General features: G+C 39.6%; 1 protein-coding gene across 1 annotated transcript in view; it reads left to right on the top strand.

The window, feature by feature from the left end:
* SRBD1 (S1 RNA binding domain 1) overlaps positions 1-22,917 on the top strand; it is a 227,030-nt gene that overhangs the window by 75,662 nt on the left and 128,451 nt on the right. Inside the window, exons 15-16 of the mRNA XM_073339107.2 lie at positions 4,273-4,363; positions 5,476-5,583. Of these exons, the coding sequence (XP_073195208.1) occupies positions 4,273-4,363; positions 5,476-5,583 (199 nt within the window). The remainder of the gene's footprint in view (positions 1-4,272; positions 4,364-5,475; positions 5,584-22,917) is intronic.

Below are 22,917 nucleotides of genomic sequence, written 5' to 3'. Positions count from 1 at the left end.
GTCCACCTCTGTAGTTAATAAAAGTTGTTCATAGTGTTTTTCATACATTTGCTAACTACCCAGTCAGTTCCTAATGATTCTGGCCTTGTTTACAGAGTTCCTTATGGTTTGGAGCAGAGTATTTATAATACATTTTGTTTGATGCATAGGAAGTCGTTGGTCTAAAATGCCTAAGTTCCATTTTCAAAAGTCACTGAGGAACCTAAAGCCATGTCTATAAATGCAGCACGTCTGGTAAAGACGCTGTGTGCTGACAGGAGAGAGCTCTTCTGTTGGCATAAAAAAGCCACCTTTGAGAGAAGCTCTCCCACCGACATAGTGCTGTGAACACGAGCGCTTATGCTGGTGTACCTTATGTCAGTCACGGGGGTGGAATATTCACACCCCTGACTGACAAAACGTTTTGCTGACTTAGGCTGTAGTATAGAAATAGAAGTCTAAATCCCATTGACTTTCAGTGAGTCTTAGGCTAAGTCACTTACACATAATAAAAATTTACTCATTGTCCTATTGCCTTGTAATGTTTGTGCTTCTCTGTTGATGGACAGAAAAACATTTCCAAATAAAGTCTATCTTTCTATGGTTTATTTAGCCTTCTTTTCCCTACCCCTTCTGCATTGGTTACGTATTCAGCAGTTGAAATATAGTAAAAATGGTGAGAGAGCCAGGGTCTTTCCTATCTTTGATCACAGCAAATCTGTATCTCTCCTCAACATGTCAAATTGATACTTTACAATATGTATCTTTCTTTTTAAAAAAAACAAAACAAAACCCCAAAACAAGCAAACAAAACAAAAAAACTCTGCCTTCTGTAACTCCTTGATGTCCATAATGTGTGCATCTGGAAACTATACCAGTATTTTGTCAATTCTTCAGTGAAATAAAACATTGAGCCACACCACCTGTGGTTTGGATAAAATGTGAAGTATGCTGCTTTTTATTATAATCAAACAGTCTGTTAAGGGAAACCAGCTCGTAAAACTTGTGGATGTTTATGCATTTTACAGTCTTTGTTTAAAAAAAAAAAAAAACCAATTATGGATCACAGGAAATAGGCCTTTTTTGCAAGCCAGTGACACTTGATTTAAAAACAAGTATGCTGTTCTTCACAGGCATAATTCTTTCTTTTCTTTTCATCATAAATTTTTGTGAAAATGGAAATTACGTTTTCCAATTTTTTTTTTTTTGCTAGACTTGTTTTGGGGAAGCAGTAGTGGCTTTGGTGTTGAATTAACCCCATATTGCCCAAAGACAAGGCTCAAATCATGTATTAGTTTTTATAATGCCTTCAGATTTATTCTCTTCATGTTGTTTTATATCTCAATGAGTTTTCTTATTAGTTGTCTGATTTTTAAGAGTTAGACTTACGTTTCCTAGATTTTCTGTATAAAGTTTCCTGAATCACTGATGGCCTTTCAAAGTACCCAGTCCAGCATTCTCTCTAATTTAATCCCTTTCACAGCACATAGTACAGGGAATAGACTCGCACACACTGTATATTCAAATATGGCTGCTGTATTTAAGTACAGTGACGTATAACTAACTGAAAAAAAGGCATAATTAATTGGGATGGCCATTTTATATGCATATCTCCTAGAGAACTTACTATTTAGCTTGGTAGTGAATAGTAGTGACTCCTTAACTGGGACAGCATTTACAGAAATTCTGCCAAAAGGGGGGACATGTTTGACCAGTGCAAAGCTAGCTGTATTGCTTAACTAGGTGTTAAAGAGTCTTTAAATCCTCATTTTGGGCCAGTAGTTGCCAAATGAAAATGAAAAGATGCAGAAAACTTGGTTATAACATAAAACAAAAACATTATGGATACTTTTCATTTTTTTAAAAAGGGGAAGGTCAACTGCAGAAATAAGAATACGTTGTTTGTGTCTTTTAAGTGCTTTACAAATATTTACTGTTCTCGTAAGACTTTTGTGAAATAAGTAAATAAGTGTTATTAGCAAGAGTTGATAAAAACGAAAGGAGCCCAGATCCACCAAAATGTTAGCCTGAACAATTACCGTTGGATTTATCCTCCCAGCACCTTTGTGATTAGAAAATCAGTTTTAATCTTATTTTACAGATGGGGAGCCGAGGCACTTGTCACTAAGTGACTTGCCTATGGTCACAGAGGAAATCTGTGGCCAAACCTGGAATCATTCTAGTCCAGGGCCCTCGACAATAACTAGCCTTCCACCCGTACATCGCTCAGCACAGAGCAGATGGGGGGCTGGTGAGATAGAGAAATTCATGAACTCTGATGTCTGTTGCTGTGCTGGGAGGAGTAAATCATTGTGATCAGTGTTCTATTAGTTCTTCCTAATCTGGGTGAGAGAAGCAGCATTCAAAGAATTAACAGTGTCTGCGTTCGTTTATTTGGAGGGGTAACATGTTTTATGGGGATGTGATTTCTAGGGCGCGCTGATGTGCGGTACATGAATTGGTCTGTGTAGACCCTGCTGGTGTGCACTAAAGGTTCCCTAGTGTGCTTTAACTTAGTGCTGTTTTAAACAGCATGACGATGAGGCACATGAACAAGGTCTAAATCAGGGGTCGGCAACCTTTCAGAAGTGGTGTCCCGAGTCTTCATTTATTCACTCTAATTTAAGGTTTCACATGCCAGCAAAACATTTTAATGTTTTTAGAAGGTCTCTTTCTATAAGTCTATAACATATAACTAGACTGTTGTTGTATGTAAAGTAAATAAGGTTTTTAAAATGTTTAAGAAGCTTCATTTAAAGTTAAATTAAAATGCAGATCTTATCAGTTTAGTGTGATCCTTGCCCTGGCTTTTCCTTGCGAATTTTCCAATGTCTGGCATGTATTTGGATACTTTAAGCTGCACACAGGCTTCTGAGTGATCCAGTTGTTAACCGGCTTTGAGAGGGACAGAGGACAGATTTCCTGTGTGAAAATACCTGTTCACACAGGTATGTGGATCCAAATGCTGAAAGCATTGCAAACGCAATTTTTTCAAACAGTTAAATTGCACTGGCAGGGACATCCAGCAGGTCAGAACAGAGGCCCCATGATCTCTCTTGGTAGTTTCAAGTGCATTCCGGAGATCTCCAAACTTTGATGCCCACAATTCTGAACTTTTTAACTGAATGAGCTGCATTTCGAAATCTTCAACACCCATCCACTGAAATACAGACAAATCCAAGTCACTTTCGTTGAACTTTTCAGGTTTAATTAGAAAAGAAAGCACTGGGCCAAATCGCTGGAAATCTTGAAATCTGTCAGAAAATTCTGATTTCAGTTCTTGCATGTACATTCTAATCTCAAAATCAAACGCAGCGCGCTGTTCCGCGTGGCGTGCAAGTGATGTAAGCAGCAAATCAGGACTTAAAAATATCCCAGCACAGTGGCGCTGGAACAGTTTTTAATGTGAAGGTGCTGAGCTGCGCCCCCTCTTGACCCTGTCTGCACCCCTTACTGTCCCAAGCTGGGGCCAGTGGGCCAGCTGGGGGCAGCTGCAGAACCCTGGGCTGGCAGCCGGGATTCCAGGCCGGCAGCAGAGGCCCCCCCGGACCAATGGCTGGGGGGGCCTCTGGTGGCCCGGACCCGGGCAGTGTGAGTGCCACTGAAAATCAGCTTGCGTGCTGCAGGTTTACTACCCCTGGTCTAAATGGACCAGTTAGAATGCTTTAGAAATCCAACCCCCATAGAGCACATTACCCCACTGTCTAAACAAGACCTCAGTCTCTGGATATGTGCTGTAGTAGACACACTGAAATCTGCAGTGGTAACAATGTGGGGCCTGTCTTCACAAATGCAAGGATATGTTGTTAATCTGTCCATTAATATTATCCCCACTTTGCAGGGAGGTACAGTGACTTGCCAAAGCCGACAGAAGGAGTTTCTGTTGGAGCTGGAATTAGAATTTAGGCATTCTGGCTTCTAGGTCTGTCCTCAGACCGCTAGATCACACCTCTCTCTAAGCAGATCTTTAAAATGTACAGATTACAACAATAAACCCTTCCTGCCCCATGGAACCATTTTTTCTAATCACAAAAATATTTGCTGAATAGAAGCAGTGATGCTGTTTGGTGCTGGCGGTTTGTTATGTGGACACGTTTACTAGGAGCTAGGCAAAGTCTATCAACTCGTTTCATTCTGGCAGTGAACTCAGTTGTACACAATATGTAAGAAAATGGTGGATAATTATTGAAATGTTTTTCTTGTGAATCAGCCCTTCACCTAGGTAGTTCAGCAGGAAATACTGTTTGGATTTTTCTATTTCTAACTGAATGGTTTTGCCTTTCCTCATTCTAGGTCAGATACTCCATACTGATGTTGTCTACTTGCATTCTGGACAAGGATTCCGTGAAGGTGAAAAGATAAGGAGACTTCTTCTGCATTACAAGTATGATGATGAAGCTTTCATTAAACTATAAATAGGATAAATATCTACATTATGTCAAAATTGGATATACAAGCAGGATGCCCAGAGATTTAGTGGAATTTCTGCTTTCATTGCTGACGGCTGAATATTGCTCAATTTATATTCATGTTTTAAAATATTGTATGTATTAGATGCTTTTGAAATCAAGCAGTGAATATAATTAGTTTACAAATTAGATGCTATGGAAATGTATTTACAAAGGTGTGCCAATTCATCTTATTCCTAGTGTGCAGCACCCATGCTAGTCTATTTTGGGAGCCTTTATGAACAGCTATTGCCACTTATATTACATTTTGGGATACTTTTGGGTGGTGGGACATTGTTCACTAGGGATTAGGAGTTTGATGTTAAACACTCATGTTGATAGCCTGGGATTATTGGTAGCTTTGGCCCTTACTGTACTATTTTGGAGGCAGTTCCATCCAGTGTTATTCCATTGAGTGAGCTTCCAAAATGAGTTTTTCTTTATTTTAGCTTCTGTTTAATTGAATAGAAGCCATTTTGCACGGGGAAGGATTTTCCTGTCTGTGCAATAAAATGATTTTACATGAAGACAACCAAGGAGAGTCATGAGTGATGTACTACAGCCCTTGTGTTTCCTGTAGTTAGGATTGCTGTTCATTTCTGTAAGAGATATGCGAAAATTATTGCTCTCACCACTCACATCATCACAATGCACTCAAACCTTCAGACAATCAGTCCCTCCCCCCATACATGCCTCAAGCCCTTGAAAAGTCTTACTGCTAGAGCCAATTAAAAGTTGCTTTGCTGTTGTACTTGCAACTAAGGGGATGGAATTCTCTGTTGCAGGGTACTACCTACTTTGTAGTTACTGTAGCCAGGCACATTTTTGTAATACGTCACAGTGTTTGCGTTGTGCAGCTTAACTCTTGGCTAATCAGCCTAGTTCATGCTGAGGTGCTGATGTCTACAGGGTTCGAAGATCTTCCTATGTGTGGAAGATGGCGGCATGTTCTTGCTGAGTACAGCCTTACCTATTACATAAAATAAAATTGCTACACATCCCTAATGATGCAGGAAAACTGAATGTTTGTCCTTTATCTCCTTTAAAGCTGCAGCACTGTTGTGATAGGCAATGGGACTGCCTGCAGGGAGACAGAAGCTTACTTTGCTGACTTAATTATGAAAAAGTACTTTGCACCCTTGGATGTTGTATATTGGTAAGATTGCTTCCTTTGCTTGATGTTTTGTTTTCCTTTTCAGCACATTTCAATTTCAGTAGGTGCTTTTAAATGCGTTTTTTTAAAAGGTAGTTCCTCTGCATTCTTCTCCATCTTTTACTGTCATTATATCAGGCTTGGCCCACCCTTCTGGCCGTAGAGAAGTGGACTTGGCTCCCTTTGGAGCATGTAACCCACTCATGGGTTGTCTGGAGAAGTTCACGAGAGCATCATTCAACACATTTCCTCTCCTTGAGGATAAGTGTGCTTCCTCCATCGCAGTCCCCAAGTCTTGCCAGCCCAAGGAACTCGGCCCTCAGCTGAGGACCTGTGTCCCATATCCTCTGTATTTGCTACGGCAATGGTAGGTTGCTGATTGCTTGGCTGGGTCACTGGAATGCAAATTTAAATACTGGTATCATCTGTCTATGCTATGGAAAGCTTGCTGATCCTTTGGGTATTAAGTTGTCTGGAAAAAGTCCTTTGTTAATGCACAGCAAGGGTAATGAAGGATTCATCTTGCCCAAAACTCAATTTTTGACCATTAGATTTCAGAATTCAAACAGAACTGTTTGAAAAGCCTCTGTTTGGGTTTTGATGTGAATGGTAAGTTTGTCTGCTGCTTCTCTTTCTCTGACTAGAGGACAGAGCCTCTTGGTTTCCCTCGTGGAAATATAGGAAGGAGTCCTCTTGATCCTCTACCCACTATTATTTAATCATCTCAAAGGATTTTTTAAAATCTTGCATTTAAGCGTTTGCATTGAAAGTAAAAAGCAACCATTTTTGTTCCTCCATCGAAATGTTAAGATGGATACAGTAAAAAGAAGTTCTAAGTTTTCCAAAAAGGGATTGCTTTTCTCTCTTTGGACTTTTGTCATCTTCTGTGTGTTTAATGTTTTTTGTCAAATCCATAGATTGAAAAGAGATCTGACAGAAATTTTCAATAAATGCATTTTTCCTAAGAAATTATGTTGTCATGTAAGTCCATTTGTTCTTTGTTTTCCACACTGGTATAAATTTGTGATGAGAACCAATAATTAATCTGATTTTATTTCAAAAGGCACTCTAGGGGTCCTGTTTAAATTTTTTAATGTTTGTTTTCAAATCGGAAGCTCATGCAAGGCTGCAGAAGCTTTTTATTGACTCTAGCCCAAAAGCAGGGGCTTTGTGTAGTTCGGTTAGTATGGAAGACAGTATGGAAGACTTGGTTAGTATGGAAGACTTGGAAAAAAGGCATATTGTAAAATTTTATTGTCATTCATTTAGATAAAATTTGAAAGCCAGTTATTGAAATATCAGTGCTTTATTGGAAGAAGCAATCGTAACTTGTTTGAATGGTCATTTGTCAGTTTTTTTTTCAGTTCTCTGTGCTACAGAATGCAAATATCTGTTTGTTAAAGTTCGTACAACAAGATTTTTTAATTTTATTTTATAACAGGTTTTGTGGACGTTTTTCTTATCATGCTTTGCTTTTTTTTGTGTGTGTGTTTTTTTACATTTATTTTATTGGTAGAATAGGAATGTAAAGAGAACTTCCAAAATATTTAGCCCTGTCAGTTTCTTGGGCTGAACTTTGTGGCGCTACTGTAATGGAATATTTTAAAAATAAAAATATTAGGAACTGGTAAAATGCATGTGGAAATAGGAATTTTTGAGAACATTTTTCAACCCAAAGTATCAAGTAGGTAGATTTCTCTAATAACAGTATATGGAGACAGATTTTTCTCAAGTTTCAAGAACTATAATATGTTTTAATGAGTAATCTATCTTTTTTGACAAAACTAGTTGTAAAACTCCTAGTGAAATATAAACTTTTAGATAGCTGAAATAAAAAGTTAGCATAATTAAAGTACTATTTAGTATCACTGTCACTGTTTATTAATTTATGTTGTGCTAGTATTTGCAGGTCCTAACTGGGATTTAGGGCTCCATTGTACTAGGTGCACACTTAAGGAAAAGATGGTCTCTGCTTTGGTGAGCTTGTTTAGGGAACTAAGGTGGCACCAATAATAATGCTAAAAGGAATAATAGGTGGAATAATTTTGATCGCAGTAAACCTATTCAGAATATTGGATGCTATTAGCCACATAGCTGTCACTATTTAAATATTTCCAGATAAGCTGAGCCTGGGGTCTTAGTGTCTGTCCCCCACTTCTGGCCTCCTTGACTGACTATCTTTTCTGGAGGTTGAACTTTCATCTTGCTCTTCTGTCTGGCTGCTGTTTCTCCCTGCTCAGAGGTGTGTGTGTGTGCATGCACAGGAAGCCTGCTGCTTACTCTTGGAAGCAGTTGTTCGATGCAGGAAGTATTTTTTTTCTTCACGAGATAGTTCAGCCAGCTGCCAGGGACTGAGGATGGCTAATACCCAGGACAGAATTAAAAAACCTGAGCAGTCCTGGCCAAAGGGGACAGTTGGCAAGTATAGCTGACTATTTGAGCAATTACCAAGGCCACTGATGTACTTCTTGAGGGACATTGTGAAGCATGAGTCAGAAGAGTGAGTACTGTCAGTAACCTGAATAATGTTTTGATGGTCCCAGAATGAACACTCCTTCGTGTCTTATTACATTTCCAGCAAAGCTTCACTAATTTAGAGTAGGGCTGTCAAGCGATTAAAAAAAAAAAGTAATTGCGTGATTAATCGCACTGTTAAACAATAATAGAATACCATTTATTTAAATATTTTGGGATATTTTCTACATTTTCAAATATATTGATTTCAATTACAACACAATACAAATTGTACACTGCTCACTTTATATTTATTTTTTATTACAAATATTTGTGCTATAAAAAACTAAAAATAGTATTTTTCAGTTCACCTCATACAAGTTGTCAAGGTTCCTTCCCCACTCTGAACTCTAGGGTACAGATGTGGGGACCTGCATGAAAGACCCCCTAAGCTTATTCTTACCGGCTTAGGTTAAAAACTTCCTCAGGGTACAAACTTTGCCTGGTCCTTGAACCCTATGCTGCCACCACCAAGCGTGTTAAACAAAGAACAGGGAAAGAGCCTGCTTGGAGACATCTTGCCCCCAAAATATCCCCCCAAGCCCTACCGCCCTTTCCTGGGGAAGCCTTGATAAAAATCCTCACCAATTTGTACAGGTGAGCACAGACTCAAACCCTTGGATTTTAAGAACAATGAAAAAGCCATTAGGTTCTTAAAAGAAGAATTTGAATTAAAGAAAAAGTAAAAGAATCACCTCTGTTAATTCAGGATGGTAAATACCTTACAAGGTAATCCGATTCAAAACATAGAGAATCCCTCTAGGCAAAACCTTAAGTTACAAAAAGACACAAAAACAGGAATATACATTCCATTCAGCAGAGCCTATTTTACCAACCATTAAACCAAAGGAAATCTAATGCATTTCTAGCTAGGTTACTTACTAACTTTTTGCAGGAGTTCTGAGCTGCATTCCTGATCTGTTCCCGGCAAAAGCATCACACAGACAGATCCTTTGTCCCCCGTCCCCATCCCCCCTCTCCAGCTTTGAAAGTATCTTGTCTCCTCATTGGTCATTTTGGTTGGGTGCCAGCCAGGTTAGCTGCGCTTCTTAACCCTTTACAGGTGAAAAGGTTTTGCCTCTGGCCAGGAGGGATTTTATAGCACTGTATACAGAAAGGTGGTAACCCTTCCCTTTATATTTATGACACAAGTACTGTAGTTCAGTCTCTTTGTCATAAAAGTTGAACTTACAAATGTAGAATTATGTACAAAAAAAGCTGCATTCAAAAATAAAACAGTGTAAAACTTTAGAGCCTACAAGTCCACTCAGTCCTACTTGTTGTTCAGTCAGTCACTCAGACAAACAAGTTTGTTTACATTTGCAGGAGATAATGCTGCCCACGTCTTATTTACAATGTTACCTGAAAGTGAGAACAGGTGTTCTCATGGCACTGTTGTAGCCGGTATCACAAGATATTTACGTGCCAGATCTGTTAAAGATTCATATGTCTCTTTATGTTTCAACCACCATTCCAAAGGACATGCAACCAGGCTAATGAGGGTTTCTGCTCAATAATGATTCAAAGTAGTGCAGACTGATGCATGTTCAATTTCATCATCTGAATCAGATGCCACCAGCAGAAGCTTGATTTTCTTTTTTGGTGGTTCGGGTTCTGTAGTTTCCGCGTCGGAGTGTTGCTCTTTTAAGACTTCTGAAAGCAAGCGCCACAGGCTACATCCTTCTCAGATTTTGGAAGGCACTTCAGATTCTTAAACCTTGGGTTGAATGCTGTAGCTACCTTTAGAAATCGCACATTGGTACCTTCTTTGCGTTTTGTGAAATCTGTAGTGAAAGTGTTCTTGAAACAAACATGTGCTGGGTCATCATCCGAGACTGCTATAACATGAAATATATGGCAGAATGCGGGTAAAACAGAGCAGGAGACGTACTGTTCTCCCCCAAAGAGTTCATTCTCAAATTTAATTAACGCATTATTCTTTTAACGAGCGTCGTCAGCATGGAAATGTCCTCTGGAATGGTGGCCGAAGCATGAAGAGGTTTGTGAATGTTGTTCTCACTTTCAGGTGACATTTTAAAGAAGAAGCCGGCATCATTATCTCCCTTAAATGTAAACAAATTTGTTTGTCTTAGTGATTGGCTGAACAAGAAGTAGGACTGAGTGGACTTGTAGGTTCTAAAGTTTTACATTGTTTTGTTTTTGAATGCAGTTATGTAACAAAAAAAATCTACATTTGTAAGTTTCACTTTCACGATGAAGAGATTGCTTTATAGTATTGTATGAGGTGAACTGAAAAATACAATTTCTTTTGTTTTTTTTACAGTGCAAATATTTGTAATAAAAATAATATAAAGTGAGCGCTGTACACTTTGTATTCTGTGTTGTAATAAAAATATATTTGAAAATGTAGAAAAACATCGTAATATATTGCATTCATTTCAGTTGGAATTTTATTGTTTAACAGTTCAATTAAAATTGCAATTAATTGTTTTAATTGCGATACATTTTTTGAGTTAACTGCGTGACTTAACTGTGATTAATCGACAGCCCTAATTTAGAGATAAGGTTGCTCAAGTGCGTTTCTTCATGATAATGAAAACGCAAGGGCCTTTTCTACACACAGTCTGAGTACAGCTGCGTAGTTAAACGTGCCATCCCCTGGTGAGAGACACTCTTGTTTGGATACCTTGTATCAATTCTGCTACTACTAAGGAATCAATTTAAGTAAAATTGAAACAGTACATTCTTAATCTGAGACAAGAGTGTCCACCCTGGGGCATTGCACAGGTTGAACTAAATCAGTTTACAAACCAGTTGAGTGAAACCAGTGCTAAAAGTTGTAGCAGAAAACATAAATTAAGGCAACGTTCACACCCAACTCAGTAATACCAGTCTCCAAGCATTAGTTCTTCAGCACTGCTCAAGTACACCAACACTCTACTACCTTGCCTAGGTGTTCGCTTTCAGTTCAACCGTACTGTTGCCTTCAATGCGCATACTTCAAAGCTGTGTCAATCATACTGGAACCCAGAAGCCCCCCCGCCCCCCCCCCCTTTTTTTTTTTATAGAGAGGCCAGTATGTTCACTGGCCCTTCAGAGGAGGCTAGCTTGCTGAACAGTTTAGCAGTACTTAAAGAGCAGATTTGGGAGCTCTTGCAAATCTTCCAAATCAGCTTCTTAGTATCTCAGCTGTTGCAGAACATGTGGGCTTGGAGGAGGGATAGGAAACAGTTGGGGTGGAACTGCAGGATTTGGCTTCATTTGTATTTAAAGCCTGTGAAATACATTTTTAAAAATATCACTAATGGAGGGGTTAGAGAGCAGAGGTGATTTTTTTTACCATTACTCCCTCTCATTTCCTTTTTTCTCCTACCTATCGTGAAACTAGCATGATACAATTTCAGACAATGAGAGTTATACAATAAGGAAAGTATGTGAGTAATTGTGTGTACTAAAATTTATACGCAATTGAATGTCTAACTTCTGTGTACAGCTACTATCACTGCATGTGCAGTCCTGCTTATGTTGTGTACTAGCGGCTAGTTACACATCCAGCTAATTACTTGCATTTTTGAATTATTGCTGCTGGGCATCCATTTTTGCTCACACACTTTGAAATTCTGGTCCTCCGTTTCCAAAGCCATATATAGTCATTTCAGAATTGCACGTAGAGAGATCTTGGGTAAAATCCTGATCCCACTGAGGTCAATGGGAATTTTACCATTGACTTCAATGAGGACAGGATTTCACCCTTTGTTTGTAGTTGGTGTACGAGAATGAAATGACTGGGCAGTTCTAAATCTTTATATAATTTGTATATTTTAGTTTATTTTAGACATATCTTGAAGGATACCAGTCAATTTTGTCTTCCAATAGAGCTATGACAAAGACAAAATATTTTATTTGATCAGCTATTTATAAACATTGCTGATACCAGTAAGTATAATAAAATATGAGCTATTAAAATACAAGGCCTTCAACAATAACAGTTATATATTCATAGAATCATAGAATATTAGGCTTGGAAGGGACCTCAGGAGGTCATCTAGTCCAACCCCCTGCTCAAAGCAGGACCAATTAATCCAACTAAATCCAACCCAACTAAATCATCCCAGCCAGGGCTTTGTCAAGCCTGACCTTAAAAACCTCTACGGAAGGAGATTCCACCACCTCCCTAAGTAACCCATTCTAGTGCTTAACCACCCTCCTAGTGAAAATGTTTTTCCTAATATCCAACCTAAACCTCCCTCACTGCAACTTGATACCATTACTCCTTGTTCTGTCATCTGCTACCACTGAGAACAGCGTAGATCCATCCTCTTTGGAACCCCCTTTCAGGTAGTTGAAAGCAGCTATCAAATCCCCCCTCATTCTTCTCTTCTGCAGACTAAGCAGAGAGTTTTACTGAAATACTCAAGTTTTGCAAAATAAAGTTTTTATTCAAAAATGAAATCACTGAAGACTGCAGTAAGAAATGAGGCATATGGAGTGTGTGTGTGTGTGTGTGTGGCTTTAAAATCTCTCTGAACAAAGTTTGACAGTTTTTGATTTAAAACAAATATTTTTCACTACTTTTATAACCAGCACACTTTCTATACCTAAGTCCAACCAAAATAATTGCAGGACTTCTCTTTTTTTAATGTAGTTTCTCTTGTAGACCGATGTTTATTGGTTTAGATTAGGACTGGACTAGAGCCCAGAGACAGTCATATCTGGTCTTTAGGTTTTTTGTTACAAATCAGCTTTTGTTGCCAGGCCCAGTAAATATTCTTGATTATTTTTGTTAGTTTTATTGTGAGTTCTTGCCAAAGATACAATGTATTATACCCAAAACAGATGTTCTGTTTAGACAAATGTATATTTGTTTTAACAGAACCCAAAATGAAAATGAAACAACAGCGTGTTCAGCATTAACATGACAGCTAACGAACTTCAGGATTTCATGGGCCTTTTTAAGTTAAATTAAAAATCTTTGGGAAATGCATCTGCAGAGCACTGGGACCGGTTTTCTTTGGCCTGCTGTCAGTTCTAGGAGTCTGTGAAGTGACAACTGTTTGAGTGACAGATGAGCTATGCTAGAGTAGAGCAATATAAACAGCTTTATAATGTTTTTAAAAATAAATTTTAAAAAGCACAATTTTTCTTTCTGCCTAAATGGTCTTATGCTAAGAATACAAGCATATTGAAGTGCATTCACGATAAATTATTTCAGCTCACACTTAACACTAGTTTATAGCATGCACATTAGATTACTGGTAGATAAAACATCATCAGCCAATTAAGAACGTAACCCATATACTTTAAGTGTTTTTTGTTTATTATCTATTTGGCTTGTTGTCATTTGTATTGTTTCTGTTATCCTTGACTTTAAACAGTTTGTCCTTTTCCCTTACCTTTGACAAAATCTTTTTCTGGCTTTTCAGGCATTTGAAGCATTGATCTTATTGATGATCTACTAGTATTTATATTCAAACACTACTATATTGTAGCAAGTCAAGCAAAATCCATAAAATCTTGTACGCTCATTTCTAATGCATTTTATTTCTTTGCTTTAATGTTTTAAATACTTAGGAATTTTCTGCTGAGGTAGAATAGGAGTTTCATAACTTTGAAGTTGGTTCTTAATGGTGAAAAATGGATTTGAAAATATTTGTTCAAGAGGAATTTAAGTTCATTTGTATTTTTATAGGTGTCTGTACAAACTGTAAATTCCCCTTTTGATTTTAATCTGTGTTTTACGTTGCTGAATATCTGTTCTACTCTGTAGACTTGAACAAATGCCACTTTCAAGTTCTCTGTGCCTCTACATTTCTAATGTTACACCCAACTTAATTCCTATTGCTTTTCTGCTTCATAGAACTCTCAGTTTGAAGGGAGTCTAGCGTTCAGGTTCACATTATGATAATTAGGTTTCAAGGCGATGCAGGGGGATTAAGATGTCTGACATCTAGTTGCAGAATAAAGTTCAGAGCCACTTGTAAAACTTGTTTGATTGGTTAACAGAAGTATTCAGTGCTTGTGCCAGCATTAGTCCGTATTTCATCAGGTATCCTCAGTACTGTAACTCTAGATGTGACCTTGGGACTTGATTTACCTCAGCTCAGTTTTCTTTAATAATGTGCCATGAAAGAGGTACATGAAAGATAGCTAACATCAAAGCACCTTTTAAAGTAAAATGGTTGATATGAATCCCTTGGTATTTAACACTGTCTGTCAAATGTTTCAGCTGGCTTGCATCCTTTTACAAGCTATTGCTTGCTGCATTAAAGCAGTTGTTTCAAGTCTGTTGAGGATACTGAAAGGAGAGGTGGAGGAAGTGGAAAATTTTACTCATATTTCTTTCAAATTGTACTTTCTTCAGGTTATTTTGATCTGTTAGACAGTATAACATTGGTGACACATGTATGCAACCACACATTAGATGCCTATATAGGAGGCAGAAAATAGTTTCCAAAGCTGTTGCAAAAGGAATAAATGTTCTACAAAGACAGCATGTAAGTGTCTGAACTGAAAAACAAACTGTTTTTAACCATTTAGCTGCTTGGGTTTTGCTAAGTCTTAAACGCAGACACGCAAAATTCTAAACAACAAATAATATTTTGAATGGTGACAAGGGGTGTGTGTGTGTGTGTGTGTGTGTGTGTGTAGGGGAAATAGGACACAATTTTTAGAAAATTATATAATGTTCTCCATCCAAACTGTCTTCCAGCCCTTGCTTAAAGGGTGTTAACCCTTTCATTGTGGTCACTGGGAGCAGTTGAAGCACAACTGATAATCATGAGCACTTCACAGGAACAACCATATAATATGTTATATTTCCAGATGCTGACAGAATTTCTGACGTCACATCAGCAGGCAGTAGTTTCATTGTAATCCTGTTTTAATGAATGCTAACTTTTAGCTGTGTTTATATTTGGGACCATCCTGTAAGTGAGAATTTGACTTCTCGGTGAAGAGAGTGATTTTCTACAACTTTTCTTGCACTATATATATATATATATATATATATATAGTGCAAGAAAAGTTGTAGAAAATAAATATATATGTGTGTCTCAAATCACATATGATTTGAGATGGACACACACACACACACACACACACACACTCTTGATTAAACTGTCAGCCATAATCAGCAGGCCTCAAGATGAGGTTCTGAGCTTCATGTGACATAAGCCTGCTTAAGTCACATGAAGTGTAAGTATAGAAGTGTGGTGAGCCCAAATTGCAAATCCGCAGATGTTTCCCATCTTTGCAGATTGAAGATCGGATGCAGATGCAAATTTTTGATCCGCTCAGGACACTAGAGCAGCAGTTCTTGACGGGGAGGGGGGAAGAGCAGGGGAGGTTCAGGGGGTCTGCCCGTGGGGCTGAAGCTCTGAGTCCTGGTGCCCCCCAAGAGAGAGCCAGGGCTCAGAGCTTTAGCTCCGGGAGGGTGGAGGAGGAGTGTTGGGGCTCAGGGCTTCTACCCTGAGTGGCCGTGGCCCCCCAGAAACCGGCTCCTGGCCCCCCAGGGGGCCACGGACACCTGGTTAAGAACTGCTGCTCTATAAGGTGCTGGTGCAGATATGGATCCATCTAAAAGTGTGGATCATGGGTCAGATACAATTTAATTACTGTGGATGCTTATCAGATGGGGATCCAAATTTTTGTATCCACACAGGCCTCATCCAAGAGTGAATCTCAGAAGGCACTTTGAAACTCTGAACCTGACCATGTAGAAAAGGCAAGGTTTTCTTGTCCTGATTATGTGAGTATGCTAGATGAAATCTCTATTCACCCGTCTGAAGAAGAGCAGGCAAGTGAAAAAAAAATTGCACAGGCTCCGGAAAACCACCAGCTGAGCTGGCATACTAGGAGATGTGAATTCTGGCCTTCCCTAGAATGAATGTGGGGATTTTTAAATATAAACTTTTAGAGGGGTGTTTACTGAAGTTGTGAAATGGGTTTTACAGCAATGTGGAAGGAAGCAGGATTTTTTTGGAAAAACCTTGTATCTTTTGGAATTAGAATGAAGTCCAGTCAGGAACTTTTTAATAGATGTAAAGAGAGTGAATGATTGATTGCTAATGTCTCTTAATTTAGAAACAAAGAGGTCCTGTCTACATCAATCTGAGAACCAAACATCATAAAAAATAAATACAACACGTAACGAGTAAAAAGAGGTCTACAGCTAAATATAATTCTTAACTTTTCCAGATCATCAGAGGGAATTATCTGATGTGAATGTAGAACAATTCATAGAAGACCCATTAAAAAGATACTCCTATAAAAAGATACTCCCCCTTTATTTTTACTTTTGAAAAGAAAATCATGCTAACAATGATAAAATATAAAGCCAAGATCAAAAATATTTATCGTACATAAATCTCATCAGATTTTATAAAGATCTTATAAACACACAAGGAAAAAGTTGAATTTGTGCAAAACTAGAAAAGATTTTAAGCAGGGTGGATTTGATTTAAATCAAATTGATTTAAATCACTAGTCAGGAAGACTTGATTTAATCATGGATTTCTACATAAAAGTGCTTTGTTGTTGGTTGTTATAACCTTAATACATATTCTTCACAACTCAGAGATAGAGGTAGGTTTCATTTTTAGAAGGTACACACTATACATTTTTAAAGTGATTTATTTTGAAAACTCTTCAGATTAGTTTTACAGCTATATCAGAAAATGAATGATAGGTTATTTCATTTACCAAAGGTAATTGAAGCAGATATTTATGAAGTCATTAGGAGGTGAACTGTCTCCAGTTCAACAGGTTAATCATTAATATTTGGAGGATTTTCTTGCAATGCTGTATTAGGAGGAGTAGATCACCAGACAAACATTTAAATGGTTTTATTTAACTAAAACAACGTTATGTATTCTGGATTTTTTTCTTCAACAGCAAGCATATAATATTTTAACAAAACAAGCATATGAATTTTTGAATTTGGTTAAACATTAAAGTTTTTTAAAATCAGGTTTGTTTTTGTTAAAATTGTTTAACTAAAATAGTTAAATGAAATATTTAAAAAAAACAAAAATTAAATCGACTATGTCAGCCAGGTCAACATGAGAAACTTAAAATATTGGCTTCTGCAGCTAACTCTGTCGTCTTCACCTTCATTTTCCTGTTTGTTCATAATCTGGAAAAGAAAAACAAGCTTTCCTGCTTTTTCAGGTCCGAAACGATTTCTCAATTTGGAATGAATTAGTCCAAGGAAAAAAATATCCTTTCTACACTGGCAGAAGAAGCTACTGCTGTTAAAACTGAGATTATCGCTTCAACAGTCTCTGAATCCAAGTGCTTAAGTGACTTGTACCAGTTCACTGGTGTGACTTTCTTTAAAACATCATCAGCAAACATATATTTCTTGAATGGTTCTTATTCCCAAACTGGGTCTCTTTTACGGCCTGCTGCCATTATAGGTTTTCCCTTCTAGTGAGAGAATGGTACGGTAGATCTCAAATCAATGAAGGCTACACTCAGAAAGATCTCAAGACATCCGGAATATTCTGCTTAAACAGTTTCACGTTTGTTTCTACTGCCTGTCCCTCCCTTCTTACATTTATCTCCAGACTTCTCCTTGTCCAGATCTGTTCGGCCCCTAACAATCTTCTATTTATTGAACTTCTTGAAACTTTGCACTTTTACAGAGAGGTAAGGGATTGGCTCTGCGTACACAAATTTGCAGAGGGACAATAGGGTTGAGATCTGTTATTTCTCACCTCTATATATTTATTTATTTTAAAACATTTTTGCTGTTCACAAGCATGTTATCTCTGGACACACAAATCCACAGTTTGAAAACTGCAAAACTAAGCATCTCTGATGGTGTCTTCTAGGCTGAGCACTGAGTCCCATTGGGTAGATAGAAAGATTAACATAAATAATCTATACAGAAGTCCCTGGAACCCCATAAGATTGGGTCCCTAATCCGTGAACTATTGGAACTCATTTACAAAACTTTTCTTAAACATTACATGAATATATTACCTTATACTATAGAATTAGAATTTATAATCCCTATTCCATGATGAGATACATTATAACTCAAAGATATCTTAATTAAAGCTATCTGTAGATAGTTTTTCCCCTCAAAAAGCATTTTGTCAAAATAATCCGATTTAAATAAAACAATCCAATATTTTTGATTTAAAAAAAAAAATCATGGGATTTTTATCCACCCTGATTTTAAGCCTGTATATTACCAAGCATACAACAGTGAATTCAAGGGCAATTATTCATACATTTTTACAATGAAATACATTGATATCAAAGCCAGTCTCAAAAATCAGATAACTATTATTCAAATATCTCTGTTTTAGAAACTGAGTGTCTATGTTCAGAAAGATATTGGATTACAAATCTGGGGGACCAAAAGGCCTTCCCATCTAATCACTGATACATTTGTATTGTATGGTATTATCTACAGAGTAACCAGTTGTAGGAAAAAGTATGGGTTTGTTCAGAAAATATTTGATACCACAGAAAAGTAAGTAATTAAAACCCCATATTGACTACCGCATCATGAGGAAAAAAAGCATTTAGATACCAAAATGATGGGCACTTTATACATATAATAACAGAAAGGAGTAAGGTTGGGGAAAGCAAATGAGAGAAATATTTACAAATAAAAGAACAAAAAAAAAATTGCAAGTGACGGAGATTTCTTAGTGATAGGCTAGGAAAGATGCTAAAGATAGTGCTTGCTGTTTAGCACACCACAAGTGTGTCAATCAGATCTCATGAGATTGGTTGGAATGATGGTCAGAGCTTTGGAAGGCATACACTGAGCAAGATTATATATGTGAGCAAACTGCAGCAACTAACTCCAGAAAGCTTGGAGAATCAGTCTAAAACCCCGAAGTACCAGTAAAATGCATTAAACAAAGAATTGTTGAAAAGCTCTGCACAAAACAGAAGGCAGCTAGTTATTCTATCCATAAAAATGTGTTTAATCCATAGGTAGCCATCATTTAAAATTATATGGTATTCTATTGTGCTGTCCGCTAGTGTTTCAATGCTTTTAGTTTGTCAACATAATTTACTGTCCTCAGGATTTTCTGTGTTGGCAATAGCAATCTCTCTAGCCTGAAACCTGGCATTCAAAGTCTTATCATAGAAGACAATGATTGTTATTGAATTTGAAGAAAATTGATTTGCTAGCTCTTAAATTGCTACATTGTAAAAATGAAACAAAATTAGCCTATTTAGATCTCTCTCTCTTTTTTTTTTTTTTTTAAGGTTCCATAGATTAAGGACCAGTTTGGTTTTTTTATAATAAAACGATTTAGTCTGTTGGTTCATAATATAGCTACGTCCAATAGAGCTTTTATATTCTGTCTAATCAATAGTCTACTTTTCATTCAATGTGTAAAGGCAGACTTACATGAGTTACTACGTTGAATTGCTATGGGACAACTAAACATAAGTCAGTGTTATAAATTAATGTTTTTGCTACAGTCAATTGTTAAAAACACATTAAACAGTTCTTAAATAATTGCTGACAAAATAGACTATTGATAATTTATTTATTTGTTGGAGCTTTAACGAGATTTTTCTATCTAAAAGCCTCTGCTATTGGACTTAATCTAATTGTATTTTTTGGGACTCTGTTGGTAAAGTATTGGGTGGGGGGATGACTTAGGATACACAATGTTTACCACCATCAGGGTGTATGATTGCAGCCTTGTCCTGTTGACTAGCAGTAATCACAGCCAGTCTGTGCTACTTGGATAATACTTATATGGCCACATATCGGCTGTTCATTCCAGTAGTACCTAGGGGCCTCAACCAGCTGAGGACTCTGTATTGCTAGAAATAGAATAAAAGGCAGCGTTGCCCCATAGAGCTTATAATGGACAACAAAGAGGTGAAATAGGCAGGATAGGAGCACAAACTGGCAACCCACAAAAGCACTTCTTGTTCGAGTGCTTGTTCATGTCAATTCCAAGTTGGGGTGGGTGTGTGTGTGCGCTTGTGTGCGCGCGTGCCGTGTGCACAGTCGTTGGAAGGTTGTTCCCCTAGTGGCACCCATCGGGTCGGTTGTGGAGCCCCCTGAAGTCCCGCCTTCATGGCGGTGAAGATAGGTCCCTGCCGACCCGCCGCCTCTTCAGTTCCTTTTTACCGCCAGTGACGGTCATTGGAGCAGCTCTTCTCTTGCTATGACAAACAATCCCCAACTGGACTCTTTCTGGTTATATCTGTAAATAGTTTAAAACTTAGTATTAGTTCAAGTAGTTCTTAGTTAGATAAGTTGCAATTGGGGGTTCTCCCCCCACACGTTTCCCTTCACGGGGACCGGGGAATGTCTCAGTCTCAAGGGTTAAAGCCATGTGGGTCCTGTCTGAAGCATATGCCAAAGGGAGACCACACAACTCCTGTTTCAAGTGTTTGAGGGAAGCCCGTCAGACTGAAGTGCAAAATCTGTAGAGGCTTCTGCCCAAGGACTAAGAAGAAGAGGGACTTTAGACTGCAACTATTCCTCATGGAGTCAGCCCTTTGTCCCCAGCCTGCACTAGCGGCATCTGACCCCAAGCCCAGCACTTTGGTGCGGTGCGCGCTGGCCTCAGCAAGAGAGGCTGCGGTGCCGAGAAAGGACTCTAGCTCCAGGGACCTTCGGCACCGCCAGTCCCCAGCACCAAAGACCTCCTATTGTGCGAGTGCCCGGCACTGTTCCCATTCGCTGGTGCCACACAAAAGAAAGAAGACTGACGGAGGTCGCTCTCCCACTAAAGCAGTGGAATGAGGATGCACCAGTGGAGTGCATCTTGTGCCAGGAAACCCTGTTCTGGCTCCAGCTCAGCCAGTACCGTTGACTCTGGCCTCACAGGGAGGTACGTTGAGTCTGGTTCTAGTAGACTTCCTGTTGCAGGAGTCTCGGGAGGAAGAGTTAGACCTTCCCTCTGCACCGGACACCTTTGTGGCGGCTAGGGACCTCTAGGAGCAAGCTGGCGATGATGTGGCACTGCTCGCCCTCACGTTAGCTCCGCTCCCTGGCACCATCTCGCTCTGCGCCACCCTGGTGGCAAGGATCGGACTCCTCGTCAGATTTGGAGGCTCAGGGCACTGCTCCAGACAACAGGAAGGGCAGCCATTGCCTATGATGTCATGGCCACCACAGTGTCAGGCACTAGCCCAATGGCCCTTATGGACCCCATGGGCCTGCCACCAACCCCAAGGGTCCAGATCCTTGTCAGTGTTTTTGGAGGCATGTGTCCCTCCATCATCAACATCTGCAGCCTGGTAACCTCCGCGGGGACAAGAGATGGGCACGGAGGCCAGCACTGAGACCGCACTGGGTTGGTACTGAGGTGGGCCTGGGCCCAAAGACCAGCACCGCTCCTGGCACCATTCAGGGTTTTTCGGCACAGGGGGATCCCTGCGAGCCAGAGGGGCAGGAAGACCCTCATCCTCCTCTGAAGTGGTGGCAGGCACATCTACCATGCTGCCGGCCATGAACAACAGAGCCCATCAGGAGTTGATCAGACGGGTCACTCAGAATTTGGGCATGCAGGCAGAGGAGGTGTTGAAGGAGACTGACCCCATGGTTGACATTTTGGTGCCTGAAGGTCCCTCGAGGGTGGCTTTGCCCCTCATTAAGACCATCCACAACACTACTAAAGCACTGTGGCAAACACCCGCCACTCTTTCGCCCCCCATGGCAAAAGGGGTGGAAAGGAAGTATTTTGTGCCTTCCAAAGTGTATGAGTACCTGTTCGCTCACCCTCAGATAGGCACTCTGGTGGTGGAGGCTGCTGACTAAAAGGAAAGGCAGGGACAACCGGGATCAACATCTAAATCCAAGGGGGCAGAGAAGCTGGACCTCTTTGGTAGGAAGCTATATTCTGTGAGGGGCTCCAGCTTTAAATTGCCAAACAGCAGGCTGTCCATAGCCACTATAGTTTTAATTCTTGGAACACATCCAGATTTCAAGAGCTACTTCCATCAGACTCCCACTTGGAGTTTGCTGCAGTCCTGAAGGAATCAGGGTTGTTGTGAGGACCTCCTTACCAGGTGTCCTTGGATTCAGCGGACTCAGCAACCAATACAATGGCAACAGCCATAGCCATAAGAAGGAGCTCATGGCTTCAGGTGTCAGGAATCCTGCAGACCATTCAGGACTTGCCTTTTGACTGCAAAGGACTCTTTTCAGAGCAAACAGACACTAAGCTCCACAGCCTAAAGGACTCAAGGGCAACTCTGAATTCCCTGGGGCTTCATATACCAGCCACCCAAAGAAAGCATTTTAAACTGCAGCCTGCTCCCTGATTGTACCCAGCTTCTCCTAGGCAGGACTATAGCAGGAAGCAGGAGTAACAGACAGAGACCTTCTCAGTCCTCCTCTAACCAGGGCCAGGGTTTAGCAAAGCAGCCCCTAGCCTCCAAGCCAAACTTTTCAAGGTGTGCCTGGGGTCGACGCACCAGTTCAGATCCCGGATCCTTCCCCTCCCTTTGTGAATCATCTATCTCATTTCTACCATGCCTAGGCACAAATCACCTCAGATCAATGGGTCTTGAGCATGGTAGAATTGGGATATTCTTTCCAATTCTGTTCCTCCCACCTTCCCACCCTCATTCCCCGTCCCTCTTCAGGGACCCTTCTCAGAGACTCAGAGACTTTAAGGTCAGAAGGGTCCATTGTGATAGTCTTGTTCTCATGAGCAACTTCTCATGCAGGAGGTGCAAATGCTCCTACAACTCAGGGAGGAAGAGGAGGACCCTTTAGAATTTGGGGCAGAGGGTTCTATTCCCAATATTTCCTAATCCCGAAGCCCAAAGGTGGGCTCAGACCTGTTCTAGATCTGCGAAACCTCAACAAATTCATAAAGATGATACAGTTCTTCATGGTCTCCCTGGCTTCCAATATCA

The sequence above is a fragment of the Lepidochelys kempii genome, chromosome 3 (genome assembly GCF_965140285.1).
Source record: "Lepidochelys kempii isolate rLepKem1 chromosome 3, rLepKem1.hap1, whole genome shotgun sequence".
NCBI classification, from domain to species: domain Eukaryota; kingdom Metazoa; phylum Chordata; order Testudines; family Cheloniidae; genus Lepidochelys; species Lepidochelys kempii.
Note: the sequence above shows the minus strand (reverse complement) of the source record. Positions and strands in the feature narration are given on the sequence as shown.